This window comes from Phalangium opilio, unplaced genomic scaffold (assembly GCF_054372755.1).
Source record: "Phalangium opilio isolate 3A_F unplaced genomic scaffold, DU_Popi_V2 ptg000329l_1, whole genome shotgun sequence".
Classification (NCBI taxonomy): Eukaryota; Metazoa; Arthropoda; class Arachnida; order Opiliones; family Phalangiidae; genus Phalangium; species Phalangium opilio.
The window spans coordinates 8865522-8886107 of NW_028324226.1; the positions used below are offsets into that span (position 1 = coordinate 8865522).

Here is a 20586-nt window from a genome sequence, read left to right on the forward strand (position 1 = left end):
GATTAATTACGGATCGATGCAAGCTCTAAATCAAAATTCTCAGAGTCCCTTGTTGTAAGATTACCTTTGCGCTACTACCCTTGAAGTGCTATGATTGAACTAACTCCTCAGACAACTGACGTGTGTCCCCTTCTTGTAGCAGGAAGTTCTTGTGAACTTAAACGCTTGCTAAATGTAAAGGTACAAAGTTCAAGAGAAGAAAATCAAGTTTTATTCTTTACTTTCTTCTGGTTGGGTGTAAAATAGGAAATAGGCTTAATTTACAACTTTTCAAGTCTAAAATTATTATGATTGTTTTCACCTGACTAAAGTGGGTTTAAATGACAAAGTTAAAAGGTTTCTATTTGATAAGTTCACTCTTTCGAGCAAGTGTTTGCTGAATGTTTACGGTCAACATCTGATGCACTTTCGACAGACAACTCTATTTGCGATATTAAATAATAACTATTTAGTTAGATGTACATCAAAGTACAAAAATGCTTCGCATTACGTTTTTTTTTCTGAATAAAACGCGTTTTCTCTAATGAGAATTTTAGTATTTGCGTGGCTCTATGACTGTTGTACGTTGTCGAATCACTCCCGCTGATCTCATTGAAGCACCTGCCATGGGCATTTCTTCTTTTTGGACAATTTCTCTTGGGACTGGGTCATCTGGTGCTGACGACTTGGGAGGTTTCCTTATGTCTTTCGAACTTCCGCTACTGCTACCACCCAAACGTCCCAGTAGAGACTTTTTGGAGCCTTTGTCTCCTTTTGCACTGAGTTTGGATTCTTTCGAGCTCTCGGTTTTCTAAACAAAAGGAAAGGATTTAAGAGTGAAAAACCTATCACTAAATATATATTCCAAAATATATTAATAAATTGGTAGGAAATACGAAGACTTCGATGCTCTAACTCGAGGGGCTAATCACTCAATGGCGTTCAGAAGGGACTAGGATTTGGGGGGGCACTTAATTTTGCCAACTAGAAACCTAAATTTGCCTAGCGACCCGTAGTTCGTACAAAATTTCTTGGAATAACTAATTTCCACAAGTTTCCCTGACTATTTGCAATAACTTACATTTCGAACATATATATTTTTAAACTAATTGTTATATAAAATTGTCGAAATTATAGGATCATGCGCATGCCTGATAATAGTATACTAGTAAGTGAAAAACTGACTAATTATTTTAAATATAGTGAACCGAAAGTGAAAGTAACTAAAAATTACCAATGAAGTCCATGAAGATACTTAAAAGAGCTGGGTCGGGAAAAATCTTACTATGTTGCTAACACTCTTTCACTTCACTGATTTCCGTAATTTGTACTTCTGTTTATAATTAAGGACGTTATAAAAGTGTGCCTCTCTATGTGTTGAGATAATTGAGGTAAAAGGCTCCCTAGTACAGTGAATATGGGTAAATTCACTGGAATCATTTTTGAAAGAGTTGTTATTGTTCTAAATATTAGGAAACTATTTCGTCTGAAATTAATTTTATCTGAGTTCATCATAAGTATTAAAGTATCCGGAGAAAGCGAAGTGAGCTCCGCGAATTTGGGGCTCTGGTGAAATCTCAGACAAAACATTCTCTGGTCAAATCTCAGACAAAACATTTTCTGGTCACCCTGATACCGTTATCCAGACTTTCCATTACCATCCAAAATATTTTCTCTGACTTTTCCAGGTTTTCCTGGTCGCGTACGAACCCTGTTACTGTACAGACTAAGATAGTATATGTTTAAACTCAGATTAATCAGAAGCTTCAATCGTTCTACGTCATTTGGTGCTCCAACTCTTTGAACCCTAACAACCTTGAACCTTACCATTACGACAGGCTGCTTCGTGAGATTTCTTAAAGTCATAGCTAAAAACTGCTTTGCAACACAAACTTTGTACTTTATATCGATAACTTTTCCGTGTTTAGCATTATCTGATTTGTCTTGGCGGCTGCTGCTCGAACTCATTTTAGATTACGTATTACCAGAAGTAAATTAAATTAGCTAATTTAATAGACTTATGGTATTACGTGTGTATTAAGTAATAGAAACTGAGACATTATTGAAGGCAGCGAACCATATGCAGAAATAAAGAGCTAAAAGCAACAACAGAGTACAATTCAGAAATGAGTCGTGAGATTCACGGGTGCGACGTTGCCTATCTCTCTGAAATATGAAAAATAGAAAACCTATTCCTCGCAGTATGGCGCAGTAGACACTTTTCCACGAGGAAAACGGCCAAAACGCGCCTAGAAAATGTTTCACCAAAGACGAGAGAGAGAGAGAGAGCTTTATAAAATCCGCCGAAAAATGGGAAAATAGGGGGTAGTAAAAACAATTTTCGGTACGTTTAGTTGTAGGACGCACATCCTTGGGCATGGGGGAATTGACCTCCTCGCCTTATCTCTGTCATCCCCTACGTCAACTGTGCGCGAGAAAGCTGCGCTCAAGCGCCGCGGTGTACCGTAGATTTACCAGAGTTGGGCACTCCTCCTTAGATAGATTTTTTTCCTCTCAAACTATCATAGATGGCGAAACTATCAATTCTTCTGGCTATATTTTAGAGTGGAACTCCTTCTTAGATAGATTTTTTTCCTCTCAAACTATCATAGATGGCGGAACTATCAACTCTTCTGACTATATTTTAGACTGACATTGCTGGTTAGATAGATATTTTTCCTCTCAAACTATCATAGATAGCGAAACTATCAACTCTTCTGACTATATTTTAGACTGACACTGCTGGTTAGATAGATATTTTTCCTCTCAAACTATCATATTTGGCGAAACTATCAATTCTTCTAGCTATATTTTAGACGGGCATTATTTGTTAGATAGATTTTTTCCCTCTCAACAAATCATAGATGGTGAAACTATCAAATCTTCCTTCAATATGCTAGATTGGCTCTCATTGTTAGATAGATTTTTTGCCTATCAAATCAAATTGAAATCTTTAGGAACGACTAAATTGATCGATTATTTAATTTCCGGACTTTAAATTTGATTGTTTTCGATCAAACTGATTTGGGCTCTACCTACTTTTACTCTGTTTAATCGATTCCTGATATTTCCTGATTTTGTAGAATTTCTAATATTTTCATATATTCATATAATTTCCATAATCTCATTTCTCAAGTTTGACTTTTAACTGTCTATAGTTCAAAAGCTACTATCCAAACTTTTTCAAATTATTCGCCCTTGATTTAATCTAAACCATCTACTATAAACGGTTAACTAATAATAATTAAAGGCAAAAATTGCAATTAAAACTGTGGGTAATAAAAATCAGAAAATCTACACTTTAATTTATCTAATTCTACGTTTGGATGATTTCGTGGAATCGTTCTTCCTCCTCGAGTAGTCGTTCACATCAGTGACAGCACGGAGCTTCTATATACAAGAAGCTCCGTCTTCACAGTTTGAACTGTTGAACCATCGTTTATTTTATTTTTATTTATTTGTTTGAGAGGGTTATAACGACCACCAAGTACAGAATCTTCTTATAGAATAAACCTACACTTGCTAACGTTCAAATATATTAAAAACTTCGATATCATTCAAAAAACGACTTATCTTTCCAGAAATTTTCATAACTATCAAAATTGCCTATTAAAGATTAGCACATAATTTTTTAAAATGAAATCAGAAAACAGATGTCGCCAAATAAACTCACTCAAAGAATCAATTTATTTCTCAAGGAATAATGCCTATCATTTTTTATGATTTCTAAAAGATGGGGTTAGTAGCCAGATCACGTTGAGAATCGATATTTTTCTCTAGAAGATTTCAACGAATCAATGAATCATATCAACTTCGAGTGCACTTTCTAAGCTATCAAACTCAATCGATCATTATAATTCAAATTTTTCTCGAAAATAACTATCAAAATTGATACTTTGATAGGGGCAGATTTAGTTTTCTATCGTATCAAGTGGTAAAACTATCAAATGATATGATAGTGCCCATCTATGAGATTTACCCCCGTTTTCACCACGCATGGGTCGCGGCTGCCTATACTGATTCTCCCTCCCTCTTTCTCTCCTCTTTGGTTTCACTCTACTAAAAAAATCAGAGAATTTAGCGAAATAGAAATTCAGAAATCGTATTAAAACAGTTGCTTTATAAATTACAACTACAAGAGCCCACCAAACAAGAACATATAATCCTTTATTTCGCCAAGTGAGCCTCAATTTTCCAACCCTACAAAATTTTAAAGGTGGAGCCTCCCCCCAAGGGATCGTCCCTGTAATCACAGCCTGATTCCCTGCACACTGACTACGAATTAAGTGTAATCATTTAGCACTGCCAAGGGCAAAGCTCTAAAAGATTACGCATAATCAATTTAGTGCAGTTAAAGGTACAACCCCGTACACCGATTACGCCGAGTGATCGGCCCCTCGCCCTAACTGGTCTTCTTACCTCCAAAGCAGATTTAACGGCCGCCAAATCTTCTTCTTTCAGTTTATGGACATCGCGATCTGACCCAGAACGGTCAGCGCTACTGGAACGACTGAGAGGTTTTTTGAGCGCTTTGGAAATTCTTGATCGTATGCTCTTGTCCTTGTCATCCTTCTCGGGTTTAGCATTCTGCACATCACCCAACCCTAGAGTGGCGAGTCCCACCTTAGCCACTAATTCACCGGTATGAGAATCTTCCACGCTGTTTTGTTTTTTGGACTTCGTCAATTTAAGCTTTTCACGCAAAGTCTTTTTCTGTTTAAGTGCGGGACCGGATTGCGATGACTCATCCGCGGAACTTAGGACGCTACCTTCACGTGACTGTAAAGGTCGCGACTTCATCGAAAGACCCGTCATTCGAGACATTCTGGAATCCATGGATATGTCTCCGACAGAACTGTCCGATTCGTAGCCGGTAGGAGAGAGGAATTGTCCCCTTATTCGGCTCCTAAGGCTCAACTCGCTACCGTACGGAGTGTTGTTGAGGCTTTCGTCTCCAGAATCCCATATTTTCCCACCCATATCTGTGTGCAATTGCTGATCCAGTGATAAACTCTTTCTGTAGAGCGATTTCGCTCTTGGTGGGGGTCGAAGAATCATGCTTGGAGGAGCAATAGGGTAGTTGGTTATTCTTTGTGGATTCATCCATCTTTGACTTGGATCCCCTCCGGAATTTCTTCTCACCATTCTTGGAGCGTTTACTTCCGAAGCAGAAATGGCCCTAAATCGAAAATAAAACATTTTTAGATCAAACTTTAGAACTGTAGAAAGAAAGTAACGTTAAAGTGACTGAACATTTAGAATTTAAGTTACAACTGTAACTTTTGTTGTTCGCATAACACGAACATGAAATTTTGCAGTGTTTACGCATACGACACTACAAATACAATCGAATGTTTTTGTTGTAAACTAAAATCGTTCATCAAGTGTTCAACAGACGTTTCCAACAAATATTACATAATATGACCGCGGATTATCGTATCAAATACCTTCTGAAAGACGCGGATCTTCCTAAAGCATTCTCTCCAGTATTTGTTGAAACCTTTTGCAGCTCTTCGGTTCTTTTTCTAATCTGTAATTAATTAAATTTGCAAATTAAAAGTCTAATTAACGTAATCTTAGAGCTCGGCATTATCTATCCATTATCCACGTCATTTTATCTTTATCCATAGTCGAAAATTATCCACAGAACTTGCATGTTAAATCGTATTATATCCACAACTTTGTTTATAAATAATCGTTTATCCACCAATTTCTGGATAATGAATAGAAAATGCCGAGCTCTACGTAATCTTTTTTAAATAAATGTCTCACCTTTTCTAGAGCTTCTCTCAGTTCTTCATTCGCCCTTGAGTTTCGTCGCGGAGGTTTAACTGCAGACCTTTCACCCATTATGAGATCAGGGGCTACTTCGGCACCAATCTTAGGAGGAGCTGGAAGAGTTACGAGGGAAGCCATCTTCTTCACTTCTTCCATCAAGTCTGAGACTTTAATTTGAACGTCCTCCGTATTGATCAATCGGTCACGCCACTCCTCGCGCTCTTGTTCCATGATTTCTCGTTCCTGTCTTAAACGGTTGTTTTGGTTTCGTAATTTGACATGAGATTCTTTGAGTTCGGTCATTTCCGCTTGCATCTGATCAAAACGAATAATTATACATCATTCTGCGATACATTAGCATTTAAAGTTCACGGTACCTCGTTCCATTTTCGTTGCGTTGTCTGCTCTTCCATTTCTAGGAGTTCCTTTAAGTCTAAGATCTGTTTCCTTGCTTCTTGCTTTTCTTTATCCCTCAAGGTTTCGATGGTCACTATTTTGTCTTTCATTTCGTTCACCAAGGTTTGAGTTTCTTGAAGCAGTTTTTGTTGATCCTGCCTTTCTTTGTCCCATGCTAACTCTAAACGTGTTTTAGTGTAACCTCTGGTTGACCCTTTGGCAGAGTCCAATAGGTTCTTCTCTTCATACTAGAATGAGTAATGCTTGTAAGGCTTCTGTAACCCTCCTTAGAAAGAAACGGTACAAGACTAACCTGGTTAATTTTTGACTTCAAATCCCCGATTTGCACTTGATAGTTATTTTTTTCTGCTTCTAATTGGACCCTTAAACGTTTGCTCTCAAGCTCAGCGGCTTCATACCTTTCCATGACATTTTGTAACTGTCTCTGCAAGTCCTCTGCTTTGCGTCTCGCCATGTCAACCTAAGAGATTTTAACTGTATCCAAGTCTAGATCGTAATTAAATATTCTTACCTCTTCCCTACCACGGACTCGTTCCCTTTTCAAAGAACTAGTCTTAATTTGTTCGACCATGTCATCGGCTTCTTCCAGTTTAGAAATGAGAACTTCGCGGTCGCGAGATAACTCAGCTATTTGAGACTGCATCGATTGCATTTCTTGGCTCATCATTCGTATGCGACCCTCATACTCTACCCTCATGGTTGCGAGTTCACCCTTGTGTGTAGTTTCACTGTGTCCCAACTTGTTTCGTAAGTCTTGTGCTTCCTTCTGAACCTCAACCTTGGCTCTTGACGCCTTTTCTAGACGTTCAAGCTCGGTGCAACGCTTCTTTAACTCGTCCACCTGTAACATTATGCTTTAGCCTTGTAGTTAGAGTGAAATAACTTAAAAAATTTACTGTTTTCTTCAGCTTATCACGTTCGTCCCTTAAATGCCTTTCTTCTTTTTTGTACGACTCTATAACCTTGTTTTTCTCGGTTACTGTGTCCTTGAGTCTCAACTTGTCTTGTTCTACATCTGCAAGTCGATCTATCTTGTTTTGCATTTTCTTGATAGTATCCTGTAATTTTTTAAAGTACGATTTAACACAGCTTAAATAACACTTCTTAGTTTATTCTATACGCTTTAGCTTAATCCAACTATAGTTTATTCATGGACTTACGTTTAAATCCAGCCTTTCTCTGATCCAGTTGTCCTGTCTTGAATTGAATGTATCACGAAGGGACTTCAGTTCAGCCAAGGCCGCGTCATAGTCACGCTTTATGGTACCAAAGTTGGCTTGCACTTGTTCCTTTTCCGTCACTAGACGAGATTTAACTGACAGGAACTCCTCTTCCAATAGTTCATACTTGTTAGTCATCTCATCATACTCCTGGCGTTCCTGTTCCAGCTGTCTCTCCAGATCTTTTATTTGTCGTTCGTTTTCTGAGACTATGTCATCCATTTTATTCTGAAATTAATGCAAACAACATTTTATAACTTTATTATTGACCACTAAACACCAATTTTACCTGGAACCTTCTTTGTTCTCTCTCAAGTTGAAACATTTTGTCTTTTAATGAAATTATCTCCTGGTCCTTTTGTCTCTTCTCTTGATCATTTTCTTTCTCCATTCTTTCTCGTTTCTTGGTTTCCGTTCGCAGCTTACTTTCCAAATCATTTTCAATAGTCTGCCACTCGTCACGGTCTTTACGATGTTGATTGTTCAATTGCCGCACTTTTTCTTGACTTTCTTTTAAGCTCTTTTCGGCCTACGCTCAATAATATGTCAAGTTTTAAGCTATGTTTAAGCAAATGATTGGTAACTTTGTCACATACCTTGTCTAGTTTATCCGACAGATCAGCAGCTTTGGCTTTTTGCGCCTTTTCTTCGTTCGTAGCTTGTTTAACGTCCGCTTCCATTTGGTGCCTAACTTCTTTAACAGCTTTCTCTAGCTTTTTCGCGTGTTCTTCTTTAAGTTTCGCTTCCTAACGAAATATTCGGATTAGTTGCATCGGTTTCGAAAAGCTCTAAACTATAATTTAACTAAAAAAGAAATTTTGACTAAAATTATTATGCTGTAACATTTTCTTTATAAACCGGTGCAAAATTTTTGAAAATGTTAAAAGTATGAACAAGGAATGCCATGTAGTGTTTAAACACGGGGATATCAGTAAGACTATGTTGGGTTTTATTCATATAACTTGACGAAATTCTCTGTTTGAAAGATTTCTCTACGGACATAAAATATATATCAAATTAAACTGCCTCCCACTGTTGTCATGGGTTGACAAACATAGAAGCTGGCATCATTTTAATTTGTTGAACTTTTCTATGGCCTAATCAAGTCGTACCATCATGTTCTTCGAGAGTAATTTCATGATTTTATCGCGGATACCAAATATGGCCTTGAATTAATATTTTACTTCTATCTTTATAACATAAAATAGTATTCTTTGACCTTTTCCTTCCACTGTGTTTCCTGCGTCCCCATCTGTTCCTGTAGACTTTCAGCCTTGGCTCTAATGTCCGAAAGTACTTTCTTCAATTCTTCACGTTCTTTTAGCCATCCAACTGCTACCTCCGTTTGCCTGTTGTCGTTCTTCTTAAGCTTGGAGCGTTCGTCTTCCAACTAAGAAGGAAAGTAATTGGTAATAGTTTTGGGAAAATCCTTTTTACCATATTTACCTCGTTCTTAATTTCAGTATATTCCTTAAACTTCGATGTGAAGTCCTTTTCTTTTTCGTCTAACTTCTTCTTCAGATTTTTTACTTGCTCTTGGGCTTTACTAAACTGCCCCTTCTTTTCTTCCAACTGATTTTCCAGTTCCTTCTTCTGAGTTTCGAGTATTTTACTTCCTTTGGTAAGCTCTTCTTTCATGGAAGTAACCGCTTTCAGTTTATCTTCAGCCTCTTTCACTTTCTCTTGTTCCTTCTTTAGCTTCCCTTCAATTTCCTTGATTCGTTTCTGCATGGCTTCCTTCTCATTTTGAAACGACTGTACCTTTTCCAGCAGATTGAGATCGGTACCTTGAGCTTCCGCAAGCCTCTTCACCTGTGATTCCCACGATGCAGCCTTCAGTTTCTGGTTGCTCGCATCATTCTTCAAAGCTTCCGCCTGCTTTCTCAGGTCATTAAGTTCTGAAGTCATTTTCTGTTCTTTCTGAGCAAACTCCTTTTGCGTCGAGTCTAGTTGAGACTTAGTTTTCTCCAACTCTTCCCTTAAATTCTCCTGTACAATTTCCCTACCTCGAACAGTCACTTGAAGATCCGCTGAAATTGTAAAAAAAATACGATAAATAATTTAAATATATTTCTAACTAGGGTAGAACTTACAAACTTCATCTTCAAGATCCTTTATCAACTCTTTCAGCTCCATTCTGGTTGCAGTTTCCCTTACAGGTCGCATGGGTCTCTTCTTATAATTGAGCGTGTCTTTTAACTTCTTGTAGTCTCTTGTAAGCTTGGAATTTTCGACTTCTATCTGGCTGATTTTGGCTTGCAGACTGACAACCTCTTCATCTTTAGTTTTTACAGTTTTCTTTAAAGAAGCTACCAATTGGTTTTCTACCTCTGAACTACCAGCGCCTCCTGGTGTACCTCCACCCGTTTCTTTCTTCGGTTTGTATTCTTGAAGAACCGTGGCAGAAATGACCTGACCTCCAGCAGCATTAACCAACTCGTCTTTCAAAGTATTCATCTTTCGGTTAAGTTCCGCAACTTTGTCTTTAAGCTCCATATTTTCTAACTGCATTAGATCCGCGGGTCCTGGTGCAGGTTTTCGACTCAATCGCAACTGGAACCTCTTATTTTCGCTTATCAATTTTTCATTTTCGTTTTCCAAATCCATCGTTTTCTGTCTTAGGATAGTTGCTTCTTGCTCAACTAGTTGTAGCTGCCTCTTCAAATCGACTTGGAACTCGCTATCCAGAGATCTACTCCTGACAATGACCTTCGAGGCTTTTCGTCGATGAACTTCGACCTCCGTTTGCAATCTCTCGTTATCCCGTTCTTTCTCAACCAGCTTTCTTCTCAGCTCTCTGGCTTCAAACTCAAGAAGTTTAATCTTTTGTTCATAGTAGACGTTGGGGCCTGTTTTCTCCAAAGGTGGTAGTTCTGGTAGTTCGACAGTAGCTAGCGGTTGATTGATAAGTTTGTCTTGTAAGTATTTAACCTCCGATTGCAAACTCTCGTTTTCATGTTCCAACTCATCGACCCTTTTCCTTAGTACGAACATTTCTTGTTCGCATAACTCAAACTGTAACTTTAACTCTTCCGGTGATAGTTCGTCTTCATCCTTTTTAACGCTTCCGCCTTTCGACCTGGCATTTGCCATCTTCTTGAGCTGCATAACCACCGTTTCGTTCTCCTGCTCGAGACTATTGAGCTTCCTTCGCATGGTTTTAATCTCTTCCTCGGCGAATCGCAATTGTTCCCTCATGTCAGTCTCCCTTTCCATCGTGTCGTAGAGATCGCGGACAACCGCTTCGTAACTCTTTCCGGAAGCATCCTTTGTCACAGCCGGAAGCTATAAAAAGAATTAAGAAATGTCAAATTTCATTAAACTTGACGTATTGAATATAGATTAATGAAGATATCTAAGCCTGATTAGCGTGTTCCTGAATTACTTAGTTTTGTTAACAGATAAAAAACATTATTTGGTAAGCAGAGAAAAACTAACACCATAAACTGCTTAGCAATTTTATATTTCTTCAAGTACAACTCTTTTCAATAGGTTCAGAAAGTATGGTAAACACATAAACATAACAATAAAATAGTTTTAGGAAAATTACCATACTATATAACGTTTCTATTGCCATATTAGGGAGCAATTATTAAGGCCTTTTTGAACCTCTTGCGTACCAACAAGTGTCGAAAACTGGTATTTTAAAAGTAATGGGTCATTAAACAAAAGCATAATTACACCCGATTCAAAAATGTTTTATACAAGCGCACTTCGTAAATCCCTTTCTATGCTAAGAGATTTAACCTTGTAATTAAGTACATTTTATCAAAATCTATAATTAGTTATTATTTGCAAAACTAAATTAGTATTGCAAATAAGTAGCACATGCTACCTGTGCCATAAATTCATTCATAAATTTCCAGAGGCAAGTAGTGAAAGGTGGACGATTCAGTCACTCAGTATTATTGGTCTGTGATTACCGGTAATCTTTAAAAGCCGGAGTGCTAAAATGATTAGTCTGTGATCCATTAACTGGGAGGCTGAGAGTGACTAATCACTCGTTTGATACCCATGGTGAATGATGTACCAGTAACATTGAAAAGTAAACGGGCAGGTCTGATAGTATCCGAAAATAATAAGCTACATAGACAGCTCTATAAATGACACAAACGTAAATAATGAGAACACGTTTTCGTAAATGGAGCAAATAGTTCCATCTAAAGTCATCTCTTGACAGTTATGTTTTCCCCAATATAAGAAACGTCTCCTAATGGCTTTTTTCGCCGTATTGACTTTATGGATTGACGTTGAACTCTAATGTATTTTAAACAGACTTTAAAAATAGACCAACCGACTTTTAACTTGCCTTGAAACTTTTGTAACCCTTTCAAAAACATTGTTATTTTAGAGTCCATCATTTTGGGCTCAATCGGGGTCAATGGTAGTTTTAAAATGAATATCGTTAAAAGTAAAAAATAAAAACACGCAACATGGAATGAGATTCAGACGATTCAGCCCAAGGAGGAGAAGGGAAGGACGTTTGGTAACCTTCCAAATAAATATATGGCTTAGCGCCCGTCACTTCCTTCCTAGATGCTGTTAGAAATTGCAAGTAGAACATTATACGCGTCTCGCTTTCCCTCTATACTAAATCTTTCGCTGCTAGAAAACAACAGATAGGGAAAGAAGAAAAAAGAAAATAAACCCAAAGTTAATATAAATATGTTTTTAATTCTTTTTCCCAACATTTTTCAGACTAACGTTTTATTTCCATTTCTAACCTATCCCAAAAATGAACTGTACATGTAGAAGATGACTTTTTCGACGATTCTATGTTAAATATTAACGCAAAAGAAGTTTGTCTACTTTATTTACTGGAAAGTTTCAAGGCAAGTTGGGCGAAATGTCGCATCCAGAATGTGATTAATCAGGTTTTAGGATATGAATAATCAGGGGATAGAATCATGGAAATGAGTATTGCTTAGGAGGTCACGGAAGAGGTTGCGGGGTCACGTGAGCCAGTCGGCATCCTGAGGGTAAGATCGCCCACCTATGTAGTATTCCCTCAAACCTTTTCTCCCACACGTTTGGCTTACAGAGAGTGCGCCACACTCATAGCTACGTTTAGTGTACTTTAGGTTCATTTACTAAGTTATTTCAGTTGATAACTTCCGGATAATAATTAAGGAAGAAGAACAAACGAAGAGTAACAGCCCGCTGTTGCTTGGCTTCCTGCCATAGAAATACCAAGCTAACTAATTTAGAATAATATAACTTGGAAATTAGAAATTATTACCTTTACCCCAAAATTAGTACAGTCGTAACATTATATCGGGATTTTAATGGTTGATGACAGGTGGCTGAGATTGAGGTATTGACTATTGATAATTTATCCTCTGTTTACAAGTCAAAAGCGATCACCCATATGATGGGAACAGGAAAAGAGAATGATGATAAATATTACGAGCTACAAATCATTTACATTGACAGTAGTATTTTGAATGCTTTAAAAGTAACTACTGACTAGACCTATTACGTTAACATGCACCCGAGTCCGTCTCTCTAGGGCACGGTAAAGCTTGGGAAAATTGGTTTTAAAATTTGATCAACGTACATCAATACGGGCGGTATAGTAATGGAAATTCCAGAATCCAGATCGCAGTGGTAGCATTGTAAGAGTAGTCTTAAATCGAAACGCAAAAACGACCATAGTTCAGAGTCAATTTGGGCGCGTGACCACGATTTGTGTCACCCCATCATATAGTTCTTTTAATAACGGAGATAGCTTAAGGCAAAGTCGACTTTACACTTAAAAGGTGGATTTTAAAAGCAAGCATTTAATTTTCAAACGTAATTCATTCGGTTAATCGTACTAATATGATTATAAGACGATATCAGCTTTTTCTGTCTGTTTTTAACGCGCGTTTCGTTTGTAAAACCTGATCAGAAACTTTTAGCATTAACGTAGTCGCGGTTGATTCATGCTATTCTAGTGTTACACTCCATTTCTAAAGCCTTTGTCTTCATTAAATGTAAAAGTTAAATACCGCTTAAAAGTATGGTATCCCAAAAATTTGATTATCATTCAAAAATTAAAGTTTATGAATCGATGTATCTCTCTCATGAGTGTTTTGAATCAACAACACTCCTATCATATACATTTTGATACTATATTTGTATGAAAGTTATTATTTTCATTTAATCCTTAGATTTCCTACTCCCAGTATAACTGTTTGCATTAACCTTTCAAAACCGCAAAATATTGAAGTATCGCTTGTCAAATTTAGAAATATACATTTAGGTCTAGTCTTTGTCAACTCATACTGTTTTCCTACGTCCATAAATGCTAAACGCATACGACGTACTTAAATCATTCATTGCAAAAACAAAACTAAATAATATAATAATGATCTAGATCTGTTGCCGGGACTATATATCCATGGGTTCCTATGCCACAGTTAACCGACAGCGCACTATACTGTTACCATTAACCTCGACAAGTTTTGATAGAAATGAAAAAACTGGCTTATTAGCAAGTGGGAAGAGAACTTGAAAACTCTAAGCAGAAGCACTTGTTCCCTAGTTTTTCATTTGGCGCCACAGTCCGGGATCGAAACCGAAAACGTAAATATCTTTTGCATATTACTTGCTAAACAAGGCTTAATTTCAAATCAAAGGTGCACGTTCTCGGACATAAGAAATTTTTTACTTCTACATCCCCGTACTGATTGGGCATAACGTATGCCAAGGCAGATTAGTCAAATCTAGGAGTTTGAAGGGTTAAGACTTGAACCGCCTGTTTTAGATGCAAGTTCTGGGGACATGAAACGCGAGCGCATATTGAGTTGTCTTGGTTACGCGCATCACATCAGTGCGGCTATCCCAATATGAAATGAAAGCGGCATTAATCGTAGCTTTTTCCCTCCCTATCAGGGGTGGAAAAATTCGCGATTTTTTTTCGATCATTCGCCGAATTTCCCCCGCTTGGTAGTACAACGTCATTCGCGATTTGCCCTACACTGCTCCTTATATGCGCTAAACTATAGTTACACGGGAAGACAGTATGTGGGAAGTGAAACCATGACCGATTCACTAAAAGCGCTTTTAAATGGTGAAACGGTCTTAGACAGTCCGAGGCTCCTTTTCTTAATCTCTATTGTAAAATCAAAAAATACTCACTTCCACCGCCGACGGTATCACGTTGTTGCTTTTCTCCCCAGTATTTAAGTTGGAAAGTTGTTGCCTGAGTCTCTCATTTTCAGCGTCGGTTTTTCTAACAGTATCCTTGAGGGACTCGAGTTCGGAATGCATCTTAAGGGAGACTTCCTTGGCCACGTTGACTTCTACTTCTAGCTCCTTCATCTTGGTCTTGTCTGCATCGATCTTGGCCGTGGCTTGCAGATCTTTCACCTTCTCGTCCAGCATGATCTTCTCGCTTTCCAACTGCTCGCACCTTCTTTCAGTTTTCCTAAGCTTGAATTGCAGGACACGACAATTTTTGGTTGTCGTTTCTAACTCTTTCTTTAGGTCCAGGTATTCGTTGGCCTGGTCTTCGCGGAAATTATCGTGAAGTTCCTCCAGCTCTTCCTCCATTTCTTTCATTTCTTTCTTCAACTCTTCATTCTCTTCCATTAACTCTTCGCATAGAGTCTCAGCTTGGGATAGTTTATTCTTGACAGTATTCAGCTCGCTCTTGACCTTTTCAGGTGTCTCACGTTTGTCCACTTCGGCTTGAAGTTCCTTCACCTCCAATTTCAACACCTTATTCTCGTCAGTCAGGTCTTCTTTTGCCGTTTGCAACTCGTTCACTTTGGTCTTGAGCTTCAGCACTTCCGACGCAGTCTTTTCCAACGCCTCTTTGTCTCTTGCACTGACTTTTCTCTTTTCGATAATGTCCTTTTTTTCTTTTTCTAATCGTAATTTTTCGACTTCAAGTTTGCTGCATTTTAACTGAGAAGACTCTAATTCACTCTTCAAGGAGGACACTTGGTTTTGCAGGTCTTCGACAATATTATCTGGACAAGTTAGAGTCGTTTCCGTGGCTTCTGTTGTTTCAGTGGCTGCCACACTGTCCGTTTCGTCGTTTTCTTCTTTCATACTTGCCGCGCTGGTCTTCACCCTTGATTCATGATGAACAGCGCATAAATACAAGGCAATCTTCAAAACGGTATCAAAATTGCATGCGTATTAGAGGGAATTTCAAATTATCTGCTTCTACAGAATTAATATGTTAAGTTGACAGCAGATAAAAATCAACACAGGGTTAATTAGTATACACAAGCCCTACCGTAATATAAATTCCACATCTGGAGAAGTGAGTTCTTGGGACCTGTCTCCAAGATCAGGCTGCTTCCTCGTTTCAACTTCTTTCGCCGCCAGGATTTGAACTCTTCTAGCCCGGCTTGACGATACAGAAGAATCGCTTTCGTTCCCGTCGGACATTGAAGCTGACCTCAAGGTGCGCCTCCTCCTTCCCGCTGTTGAAGAACTTCCGCCCTCAGCTTCCGAGTCCGAAGCGTCGGAAGCCCAGGAATTCGGTCTTCGTCGTCTCTCGGTTGCGGTACTCGATTCTTCGTCGACAGACGCCACGCTGGACAGAGGCCGACTTCTTGTTCGTGGCCGGATGACCGTATCCGACGGCAACGGGGGTTTCGAACCGCTTACATCCGAAGGTAATGGCGGCTTGGAACTGGATAGCGGTGGTTTCGAGGCCACCGTAGTACTTGTCGGCTTACTTTCAGGCTTTTTTTCATCGTTTACATTCGAGGATTCATTCCCTGTTTCGTCGGAAGAATTTGTTTCGAATCTTCGGCGACGAGGCAGTGAAATGGTTGCATCGACGCTGATCTCTTTCACCGGTTTGGAAACTTCGGTGCTATTGATACTACTGCTGCTGCCGAATCTTCTCGTCAGTCCTCCACCACCCACGCTGCTTAAGTTGCTAGTACTACCAGATGCTGTTTTGTTTATTCTAGAAAGTCCCCCGCTGACGTCAGTTACGCTCCCTAGTTGTTCCGGTTTGTGCTCGCTATAATCACGGAAACATCGCCGGCAACGTGTTGCGCGCACAGAGTGTGGCCGGAACCCGGGACAGTTGGCACTCATGATTGTTTAGAATTTATTATTCTATTCTTTCGTTTAACAGTATTTCACTTAACATAGAAAATAACTAAAGGGAATTAGGGTTATATATAAAGTAAAGATCCTTGGTAAAACGTGGCATTTTTTGGTTCTTTTTTCGATTCAGGATTAAACTTTCTTGGGCTTCGTCACGGATTAAGAAGGATTGTTAGAAATGTCTAACGAACGCGCACAATGAAGGAGGCATTTCGAACACGGTAAAACTGATCAAGCTTGAATATAATTACAAAGGTGTATTCCTCTGCTCCATGTTGGCGACTGATGATTGGGGGTTTTCTAACGTCCTACCCGGACGGGAGACACGGGCCTATTTGTCCCTTGGAAGAGTTTTACAAAGAAGGCTAAAAGGGATAAAAAGGGGCGACAAAAAGCTGCCGGGATCATTCCCAAGTTATACTACGGAAAAACCTAGTAGGCCCCCTACACTACGAAAATCCTCTTAAAATCGCGATCTGTGGCAGGCACAGCATCTTCCTTTAAAACTTCTCTTGACGCTTGTAGTGACGTAGATGAAAAGAATTGAGTAAAAAGTCACCTCAGGAATCCGCTAGTTGCCTCTATTTTTAGACCATTTTACCCCTCCTCGAGACTAGGAGACTAGTGTACCGAGCACCTTCAACTGTATAAATCAGTAAAAGCTTCAGTTTCTGGTGTTCCTAAATGAGATAACGACCTTAAGGTGAATCCCAGTTCTCAATCTAATGGCCTTCGTCTATACGGGGACTACATGATCCCAGAATTTTTATGAGCACAAAAAACATTTCTGAAAACTTATTATAAGCGTGGGATTATAAATAATTTTCAATAGTAAACGGCAGAACATAAACTGAATAAATTTTTAAAGACGGCTTTGATCTATTTTTAACTTCTAGACACGTCGCTCGCTCCTTAGTTTACCGCCAAAACTCCAAATTAGAAACTTAGCTAGAGACATCTAGCGGCTTTAAACTGAAATGACTTTTACAGAAAGTATTAATTAATTAGTAATTTAATACAAAATAAAATACTTCCAACTAATTCTTAAATTTAATACTACATAATATTAAATTTCAATAAAAAAACAATTAATAATAGTATACGTTAGAGGGCGATAAAAACTGATTATTTGTTAATGTTATGGACAAATAGTCAATAATAGAAATGGCGACGTCCTTTACTTTCAAAAATGTGTCGAGAAATTTTTGTCTTTTTAAATATTAGAAATTTATTGTAGTAACGAAAGGATATTAGATTAATTAACTCAAAAGTGACATCGGTATGGACATGGATGACTCAAACGAGGACCCGCAAATTGAACAGATAAAGTGTAATGACCCTTTGCAACAAGAAGCTAGAGTGCGTCTTCGGGAAGAATTCCTTAGAACCATGTCTTCTTTGTCAGGCACTAGAGCCACATTCAACATGTATGAAAACACTAAAGTGAATGGCATATTTCGTGCCAGTGATATAGACATTTTGCATTTCTTCGTGACTGATTTAGAAACCCCATTAGGCACCCATCCTAGTGCTCTGCTAAGATCCAATGATGTTATTTCCATCGATATTTCCCTGGAGGACAAATAATCATTAAATGTGACCTAGTTCAATAAATCCGTTATGCTAAATTTAACTCCATTCATTTGGTTGCTCTCATTTTCAATATTTTTCCTCAAAGTTCAATGCATTGTTAATAAAAATTTATTTATAGTTTACACAACATTTGTTTTTCTCGTATCAAACTAGATGGCGATAGGTGTATCACAGAGAGTCCAAAAAATGTTCCAATTTTTCAAAAGCAAACTTCTACAGAAACATAAAGCGCCTTATACGATTTAAGTGAAAATTGAAGAGCATACATAATATGTTACGTTCACTATACTAGACATCTCCATTCATTGTTTTTGAGTCAATTTCATTGTCAAGTAAAATAGTTATAAGGCTAAGTTCCAAAGTTTAAATTTTGATACAATTGTGTGGTTATCATTGCAAAAATGACTTAATAAAGGGAGAACGAAGTGAACCCCGAAATATTTTGGTTTGAAAAATTGACATGAAAATTGTTAACAAACATTTTCCGTAAAAACTAAAATATTTCAATGGTTGACTTGTTAAGCATAATACTTTTTTTAAGAAACTAAGTGTGTATTGATTCGCTCACATAATGTTGTTGTCCCCTATTGGTTGCACTTTTTTTTTGAAACTTTTAAACTTAATAAAAAATTAAAGGAAAACGTTTCGGAAGTTAATTAAATTAATGATTTCCATATTGTTTTATCAATCTAGTCAGAATGGTATAACTGCAGCTCTGGCTTGACATGCATGGACAGAGACAAACCAAGGAGTTTGTCCGAGGTCCATCCCAGACTAGGGCTAAAGAAGCTGCTTGCCCTCATAAAATACAAAATCCGGCTGGTTACCAGTTTCCTTACTGGACACTGCCGGGTTAATAGACACCCGTATTTAATGAACATAACTGATGACCCGTTTAGCAGGTTATACCGGGAGTCAGAGGAAACCTTCCCCATATCCTCTGTAGCTGATTACCTCGCCGCTCTGAGGTTTGAGCGTTTTGATATGCATTCAGTGGAACCGCACCAGTTCTCAACTTCCACGATTAATGAGATTCTCCATTTCATTGAGGCGTCAAAACTCTCTGCGGTGTAACCAGCTCGGGGTGCACAATATACCTTTGGTATCTGTGCCTGACACAGGAACGCGTCACCCCTTCAACCGGAGCCTCCGAAATGAACTAGGCCCATGCATGTCAAATTTTATGTGGGGAAATATCCAGTTTGTTAAGGAAAATATTTTCACCATATATGTGTACGAGATGGCGCTCATATTACCGTTGTGACTGGGGTCTTCCTTAAATTATCGTTGATATTTTAGGGGTCAGTCATAAAATTTTATGATAGAGAAAAGTTTCATCCTAAAATTAACGTAAATGTTTTTGGGTCTCTTCACTTTTTATTGAATCATTTGGTTAGATTAGATTGTATGAAACCATGATTCTTTAAATAAAATTAGATGTTAAATTATTTCAATTAAAATAATTCAGTAAGAGTAATAAAACCGTATACTTACAATCCGCGTCCTTGGCCCAAATACTTAAGCAGTCGACAGGGTCACGGGGTTGAACTTTGTTTATTTTACGGTCGTGTCAGCGCCCCCGAGCGGGAAAACACGGCGAACTAAATTAGTTAAAAAAAATATTCTCGCTTCGCCACACGCATGGGCCTAGTTCATTTCGGAGGCTCCACTTCAACAATAGCAATGATAATCTTTGTCTGGCCATTTCATTATCCCTTTAATCTTTGAAAATTTTAAAATGCTGGGATTTTCCTTGGTTTTTCTGCACACAGACATGTGGAGTTTAAGTTTTATTCGAATTGCTACCCAAAATGAGGAAATCGTTTTAATTTTAAAGGGGGAATGAAGTGGCCAGACAACCATTTTTATTATTAACGAAACTTACAAACGTTTTCACAGAAACATGTCATATAAATTTTCAAATTTGAAATGCTAAGCCTATCAGTAATTGTTTTTAACAATTGTTGGGAACAAAACCAATTTTCATCTGCGTTACCACAGGTGCGAGATCAGCAGCACGGAAGTGCTAATACTAGCACATGTATGTGATAATCCTCCTTGTTATTAAAGGAAAAGTCTAGCTTACATAACATTATACCTTAAATGAACGGCCTTTTTCTAAATATAAATGAAAAATATTAAAAAAATAATGATCTCCTATTACAAAGTAATTCGAATTTATTTAGTCTTAAAAATGAGGACTACAGCGCCGCCATTGGTTTAGTGTCGTCTGCTAAATCATTGGCGGCGCGGTAGTCCTAGCTTTTAAGACTTAGTAAATGCTAATTGCTTTGTAATAGGAGTTCTTTTTCTTTTAAGATTTTTTCTTTTATATTTAGAAAAAGGCCGTTCTTTTAAGGTGTAATGTTATATTTGCGAGGCTTTTCCTTTAAATAACCTATTTCCAAACTATAATAAGAAATTTTACCATTTTTGATAATTTTTTAAACCAATGTTGTCTTACCCCGACCTGAACTTGCTTTCGGGGGTACCTTGACCCCGACCCCGACCCCGATTTATATTTTACACCGTACAAAAT

General features: G+C 38.1%; 2 protein-coding genes and 1 long non-coding RNA gene across 4 annotated transcripts; 2 read left to right on the forward strand and 1 right to left on the reverse strand.

Annotated features, from left to right (window-relative positions):
* Positions 1–226: 226 nt before the first annotated feature.
* Positions 227–17599, reverse strand: LOC149610700 (uncharacterized). Of its 2 annotated transcripts, none has more exons than XM_089859678.1 (16): positions 15625–17599; positions 14517–15456; positions 9488–10679; positions 8841–9424; positions 8614–8784; positions 7991–8140; positions 7684–7923; positions 7335–7622; positions 7071–7232; positions 6686–7015; positions 6467–6634; positions 6135–6401; positions 5752–6072; positions 5427–5509; positions 4399–5158; positions 227–790 (listed from the first exon to the last, which is right to left on the reverse strand). In XM_089859678.1, the coding sequence occupies exons 1-16, from the start codon at positions 16440–16442 to the stop codon at positions 533–535; spliced, it is 6732 nt and encodes a 2243-aa protein (XP_089715804.1). In that variant the 5' UTR covers positions 16443–17599; the 3' UTR covers positions 227–532. The 2 variants fall into 2 exon arrangements, with proteins under 2 accessions (XP_089715804.1, XP_089715806.1); XM_089859680.1 differs by having other exon boundaries at positions 14517–15494; positions 15625–15737.
* On the forward strand, positions 10232–16709 carry LOC149610701 (uncharacterized). The gene is made up of 3 exons (XR_016376833.1): positions 10232–10312; positions 13753–13961; positions 16585–16709. It is a non-coding gene; the product is annotated as an uncharacterized LOC149610701 (long non-coding RNA).
* LOC149610702 (gem-associated protein 7-like) lies at positions 17595–18688 on the forward strand. The gene has a single exon (XM_089859681.1). The coding sequence runs from the start codon at positions 17736–17738 to the stop codon at positions 18039–18041; it is 306 nt and encodes a 101-aa protein (XP_089715807.1). The 5' UTR covers positions 17595–17735; the 3' UTR covers positions 18042–18688.
* Positions 18689–20586: the final 1898 nt, after the last annotated feature.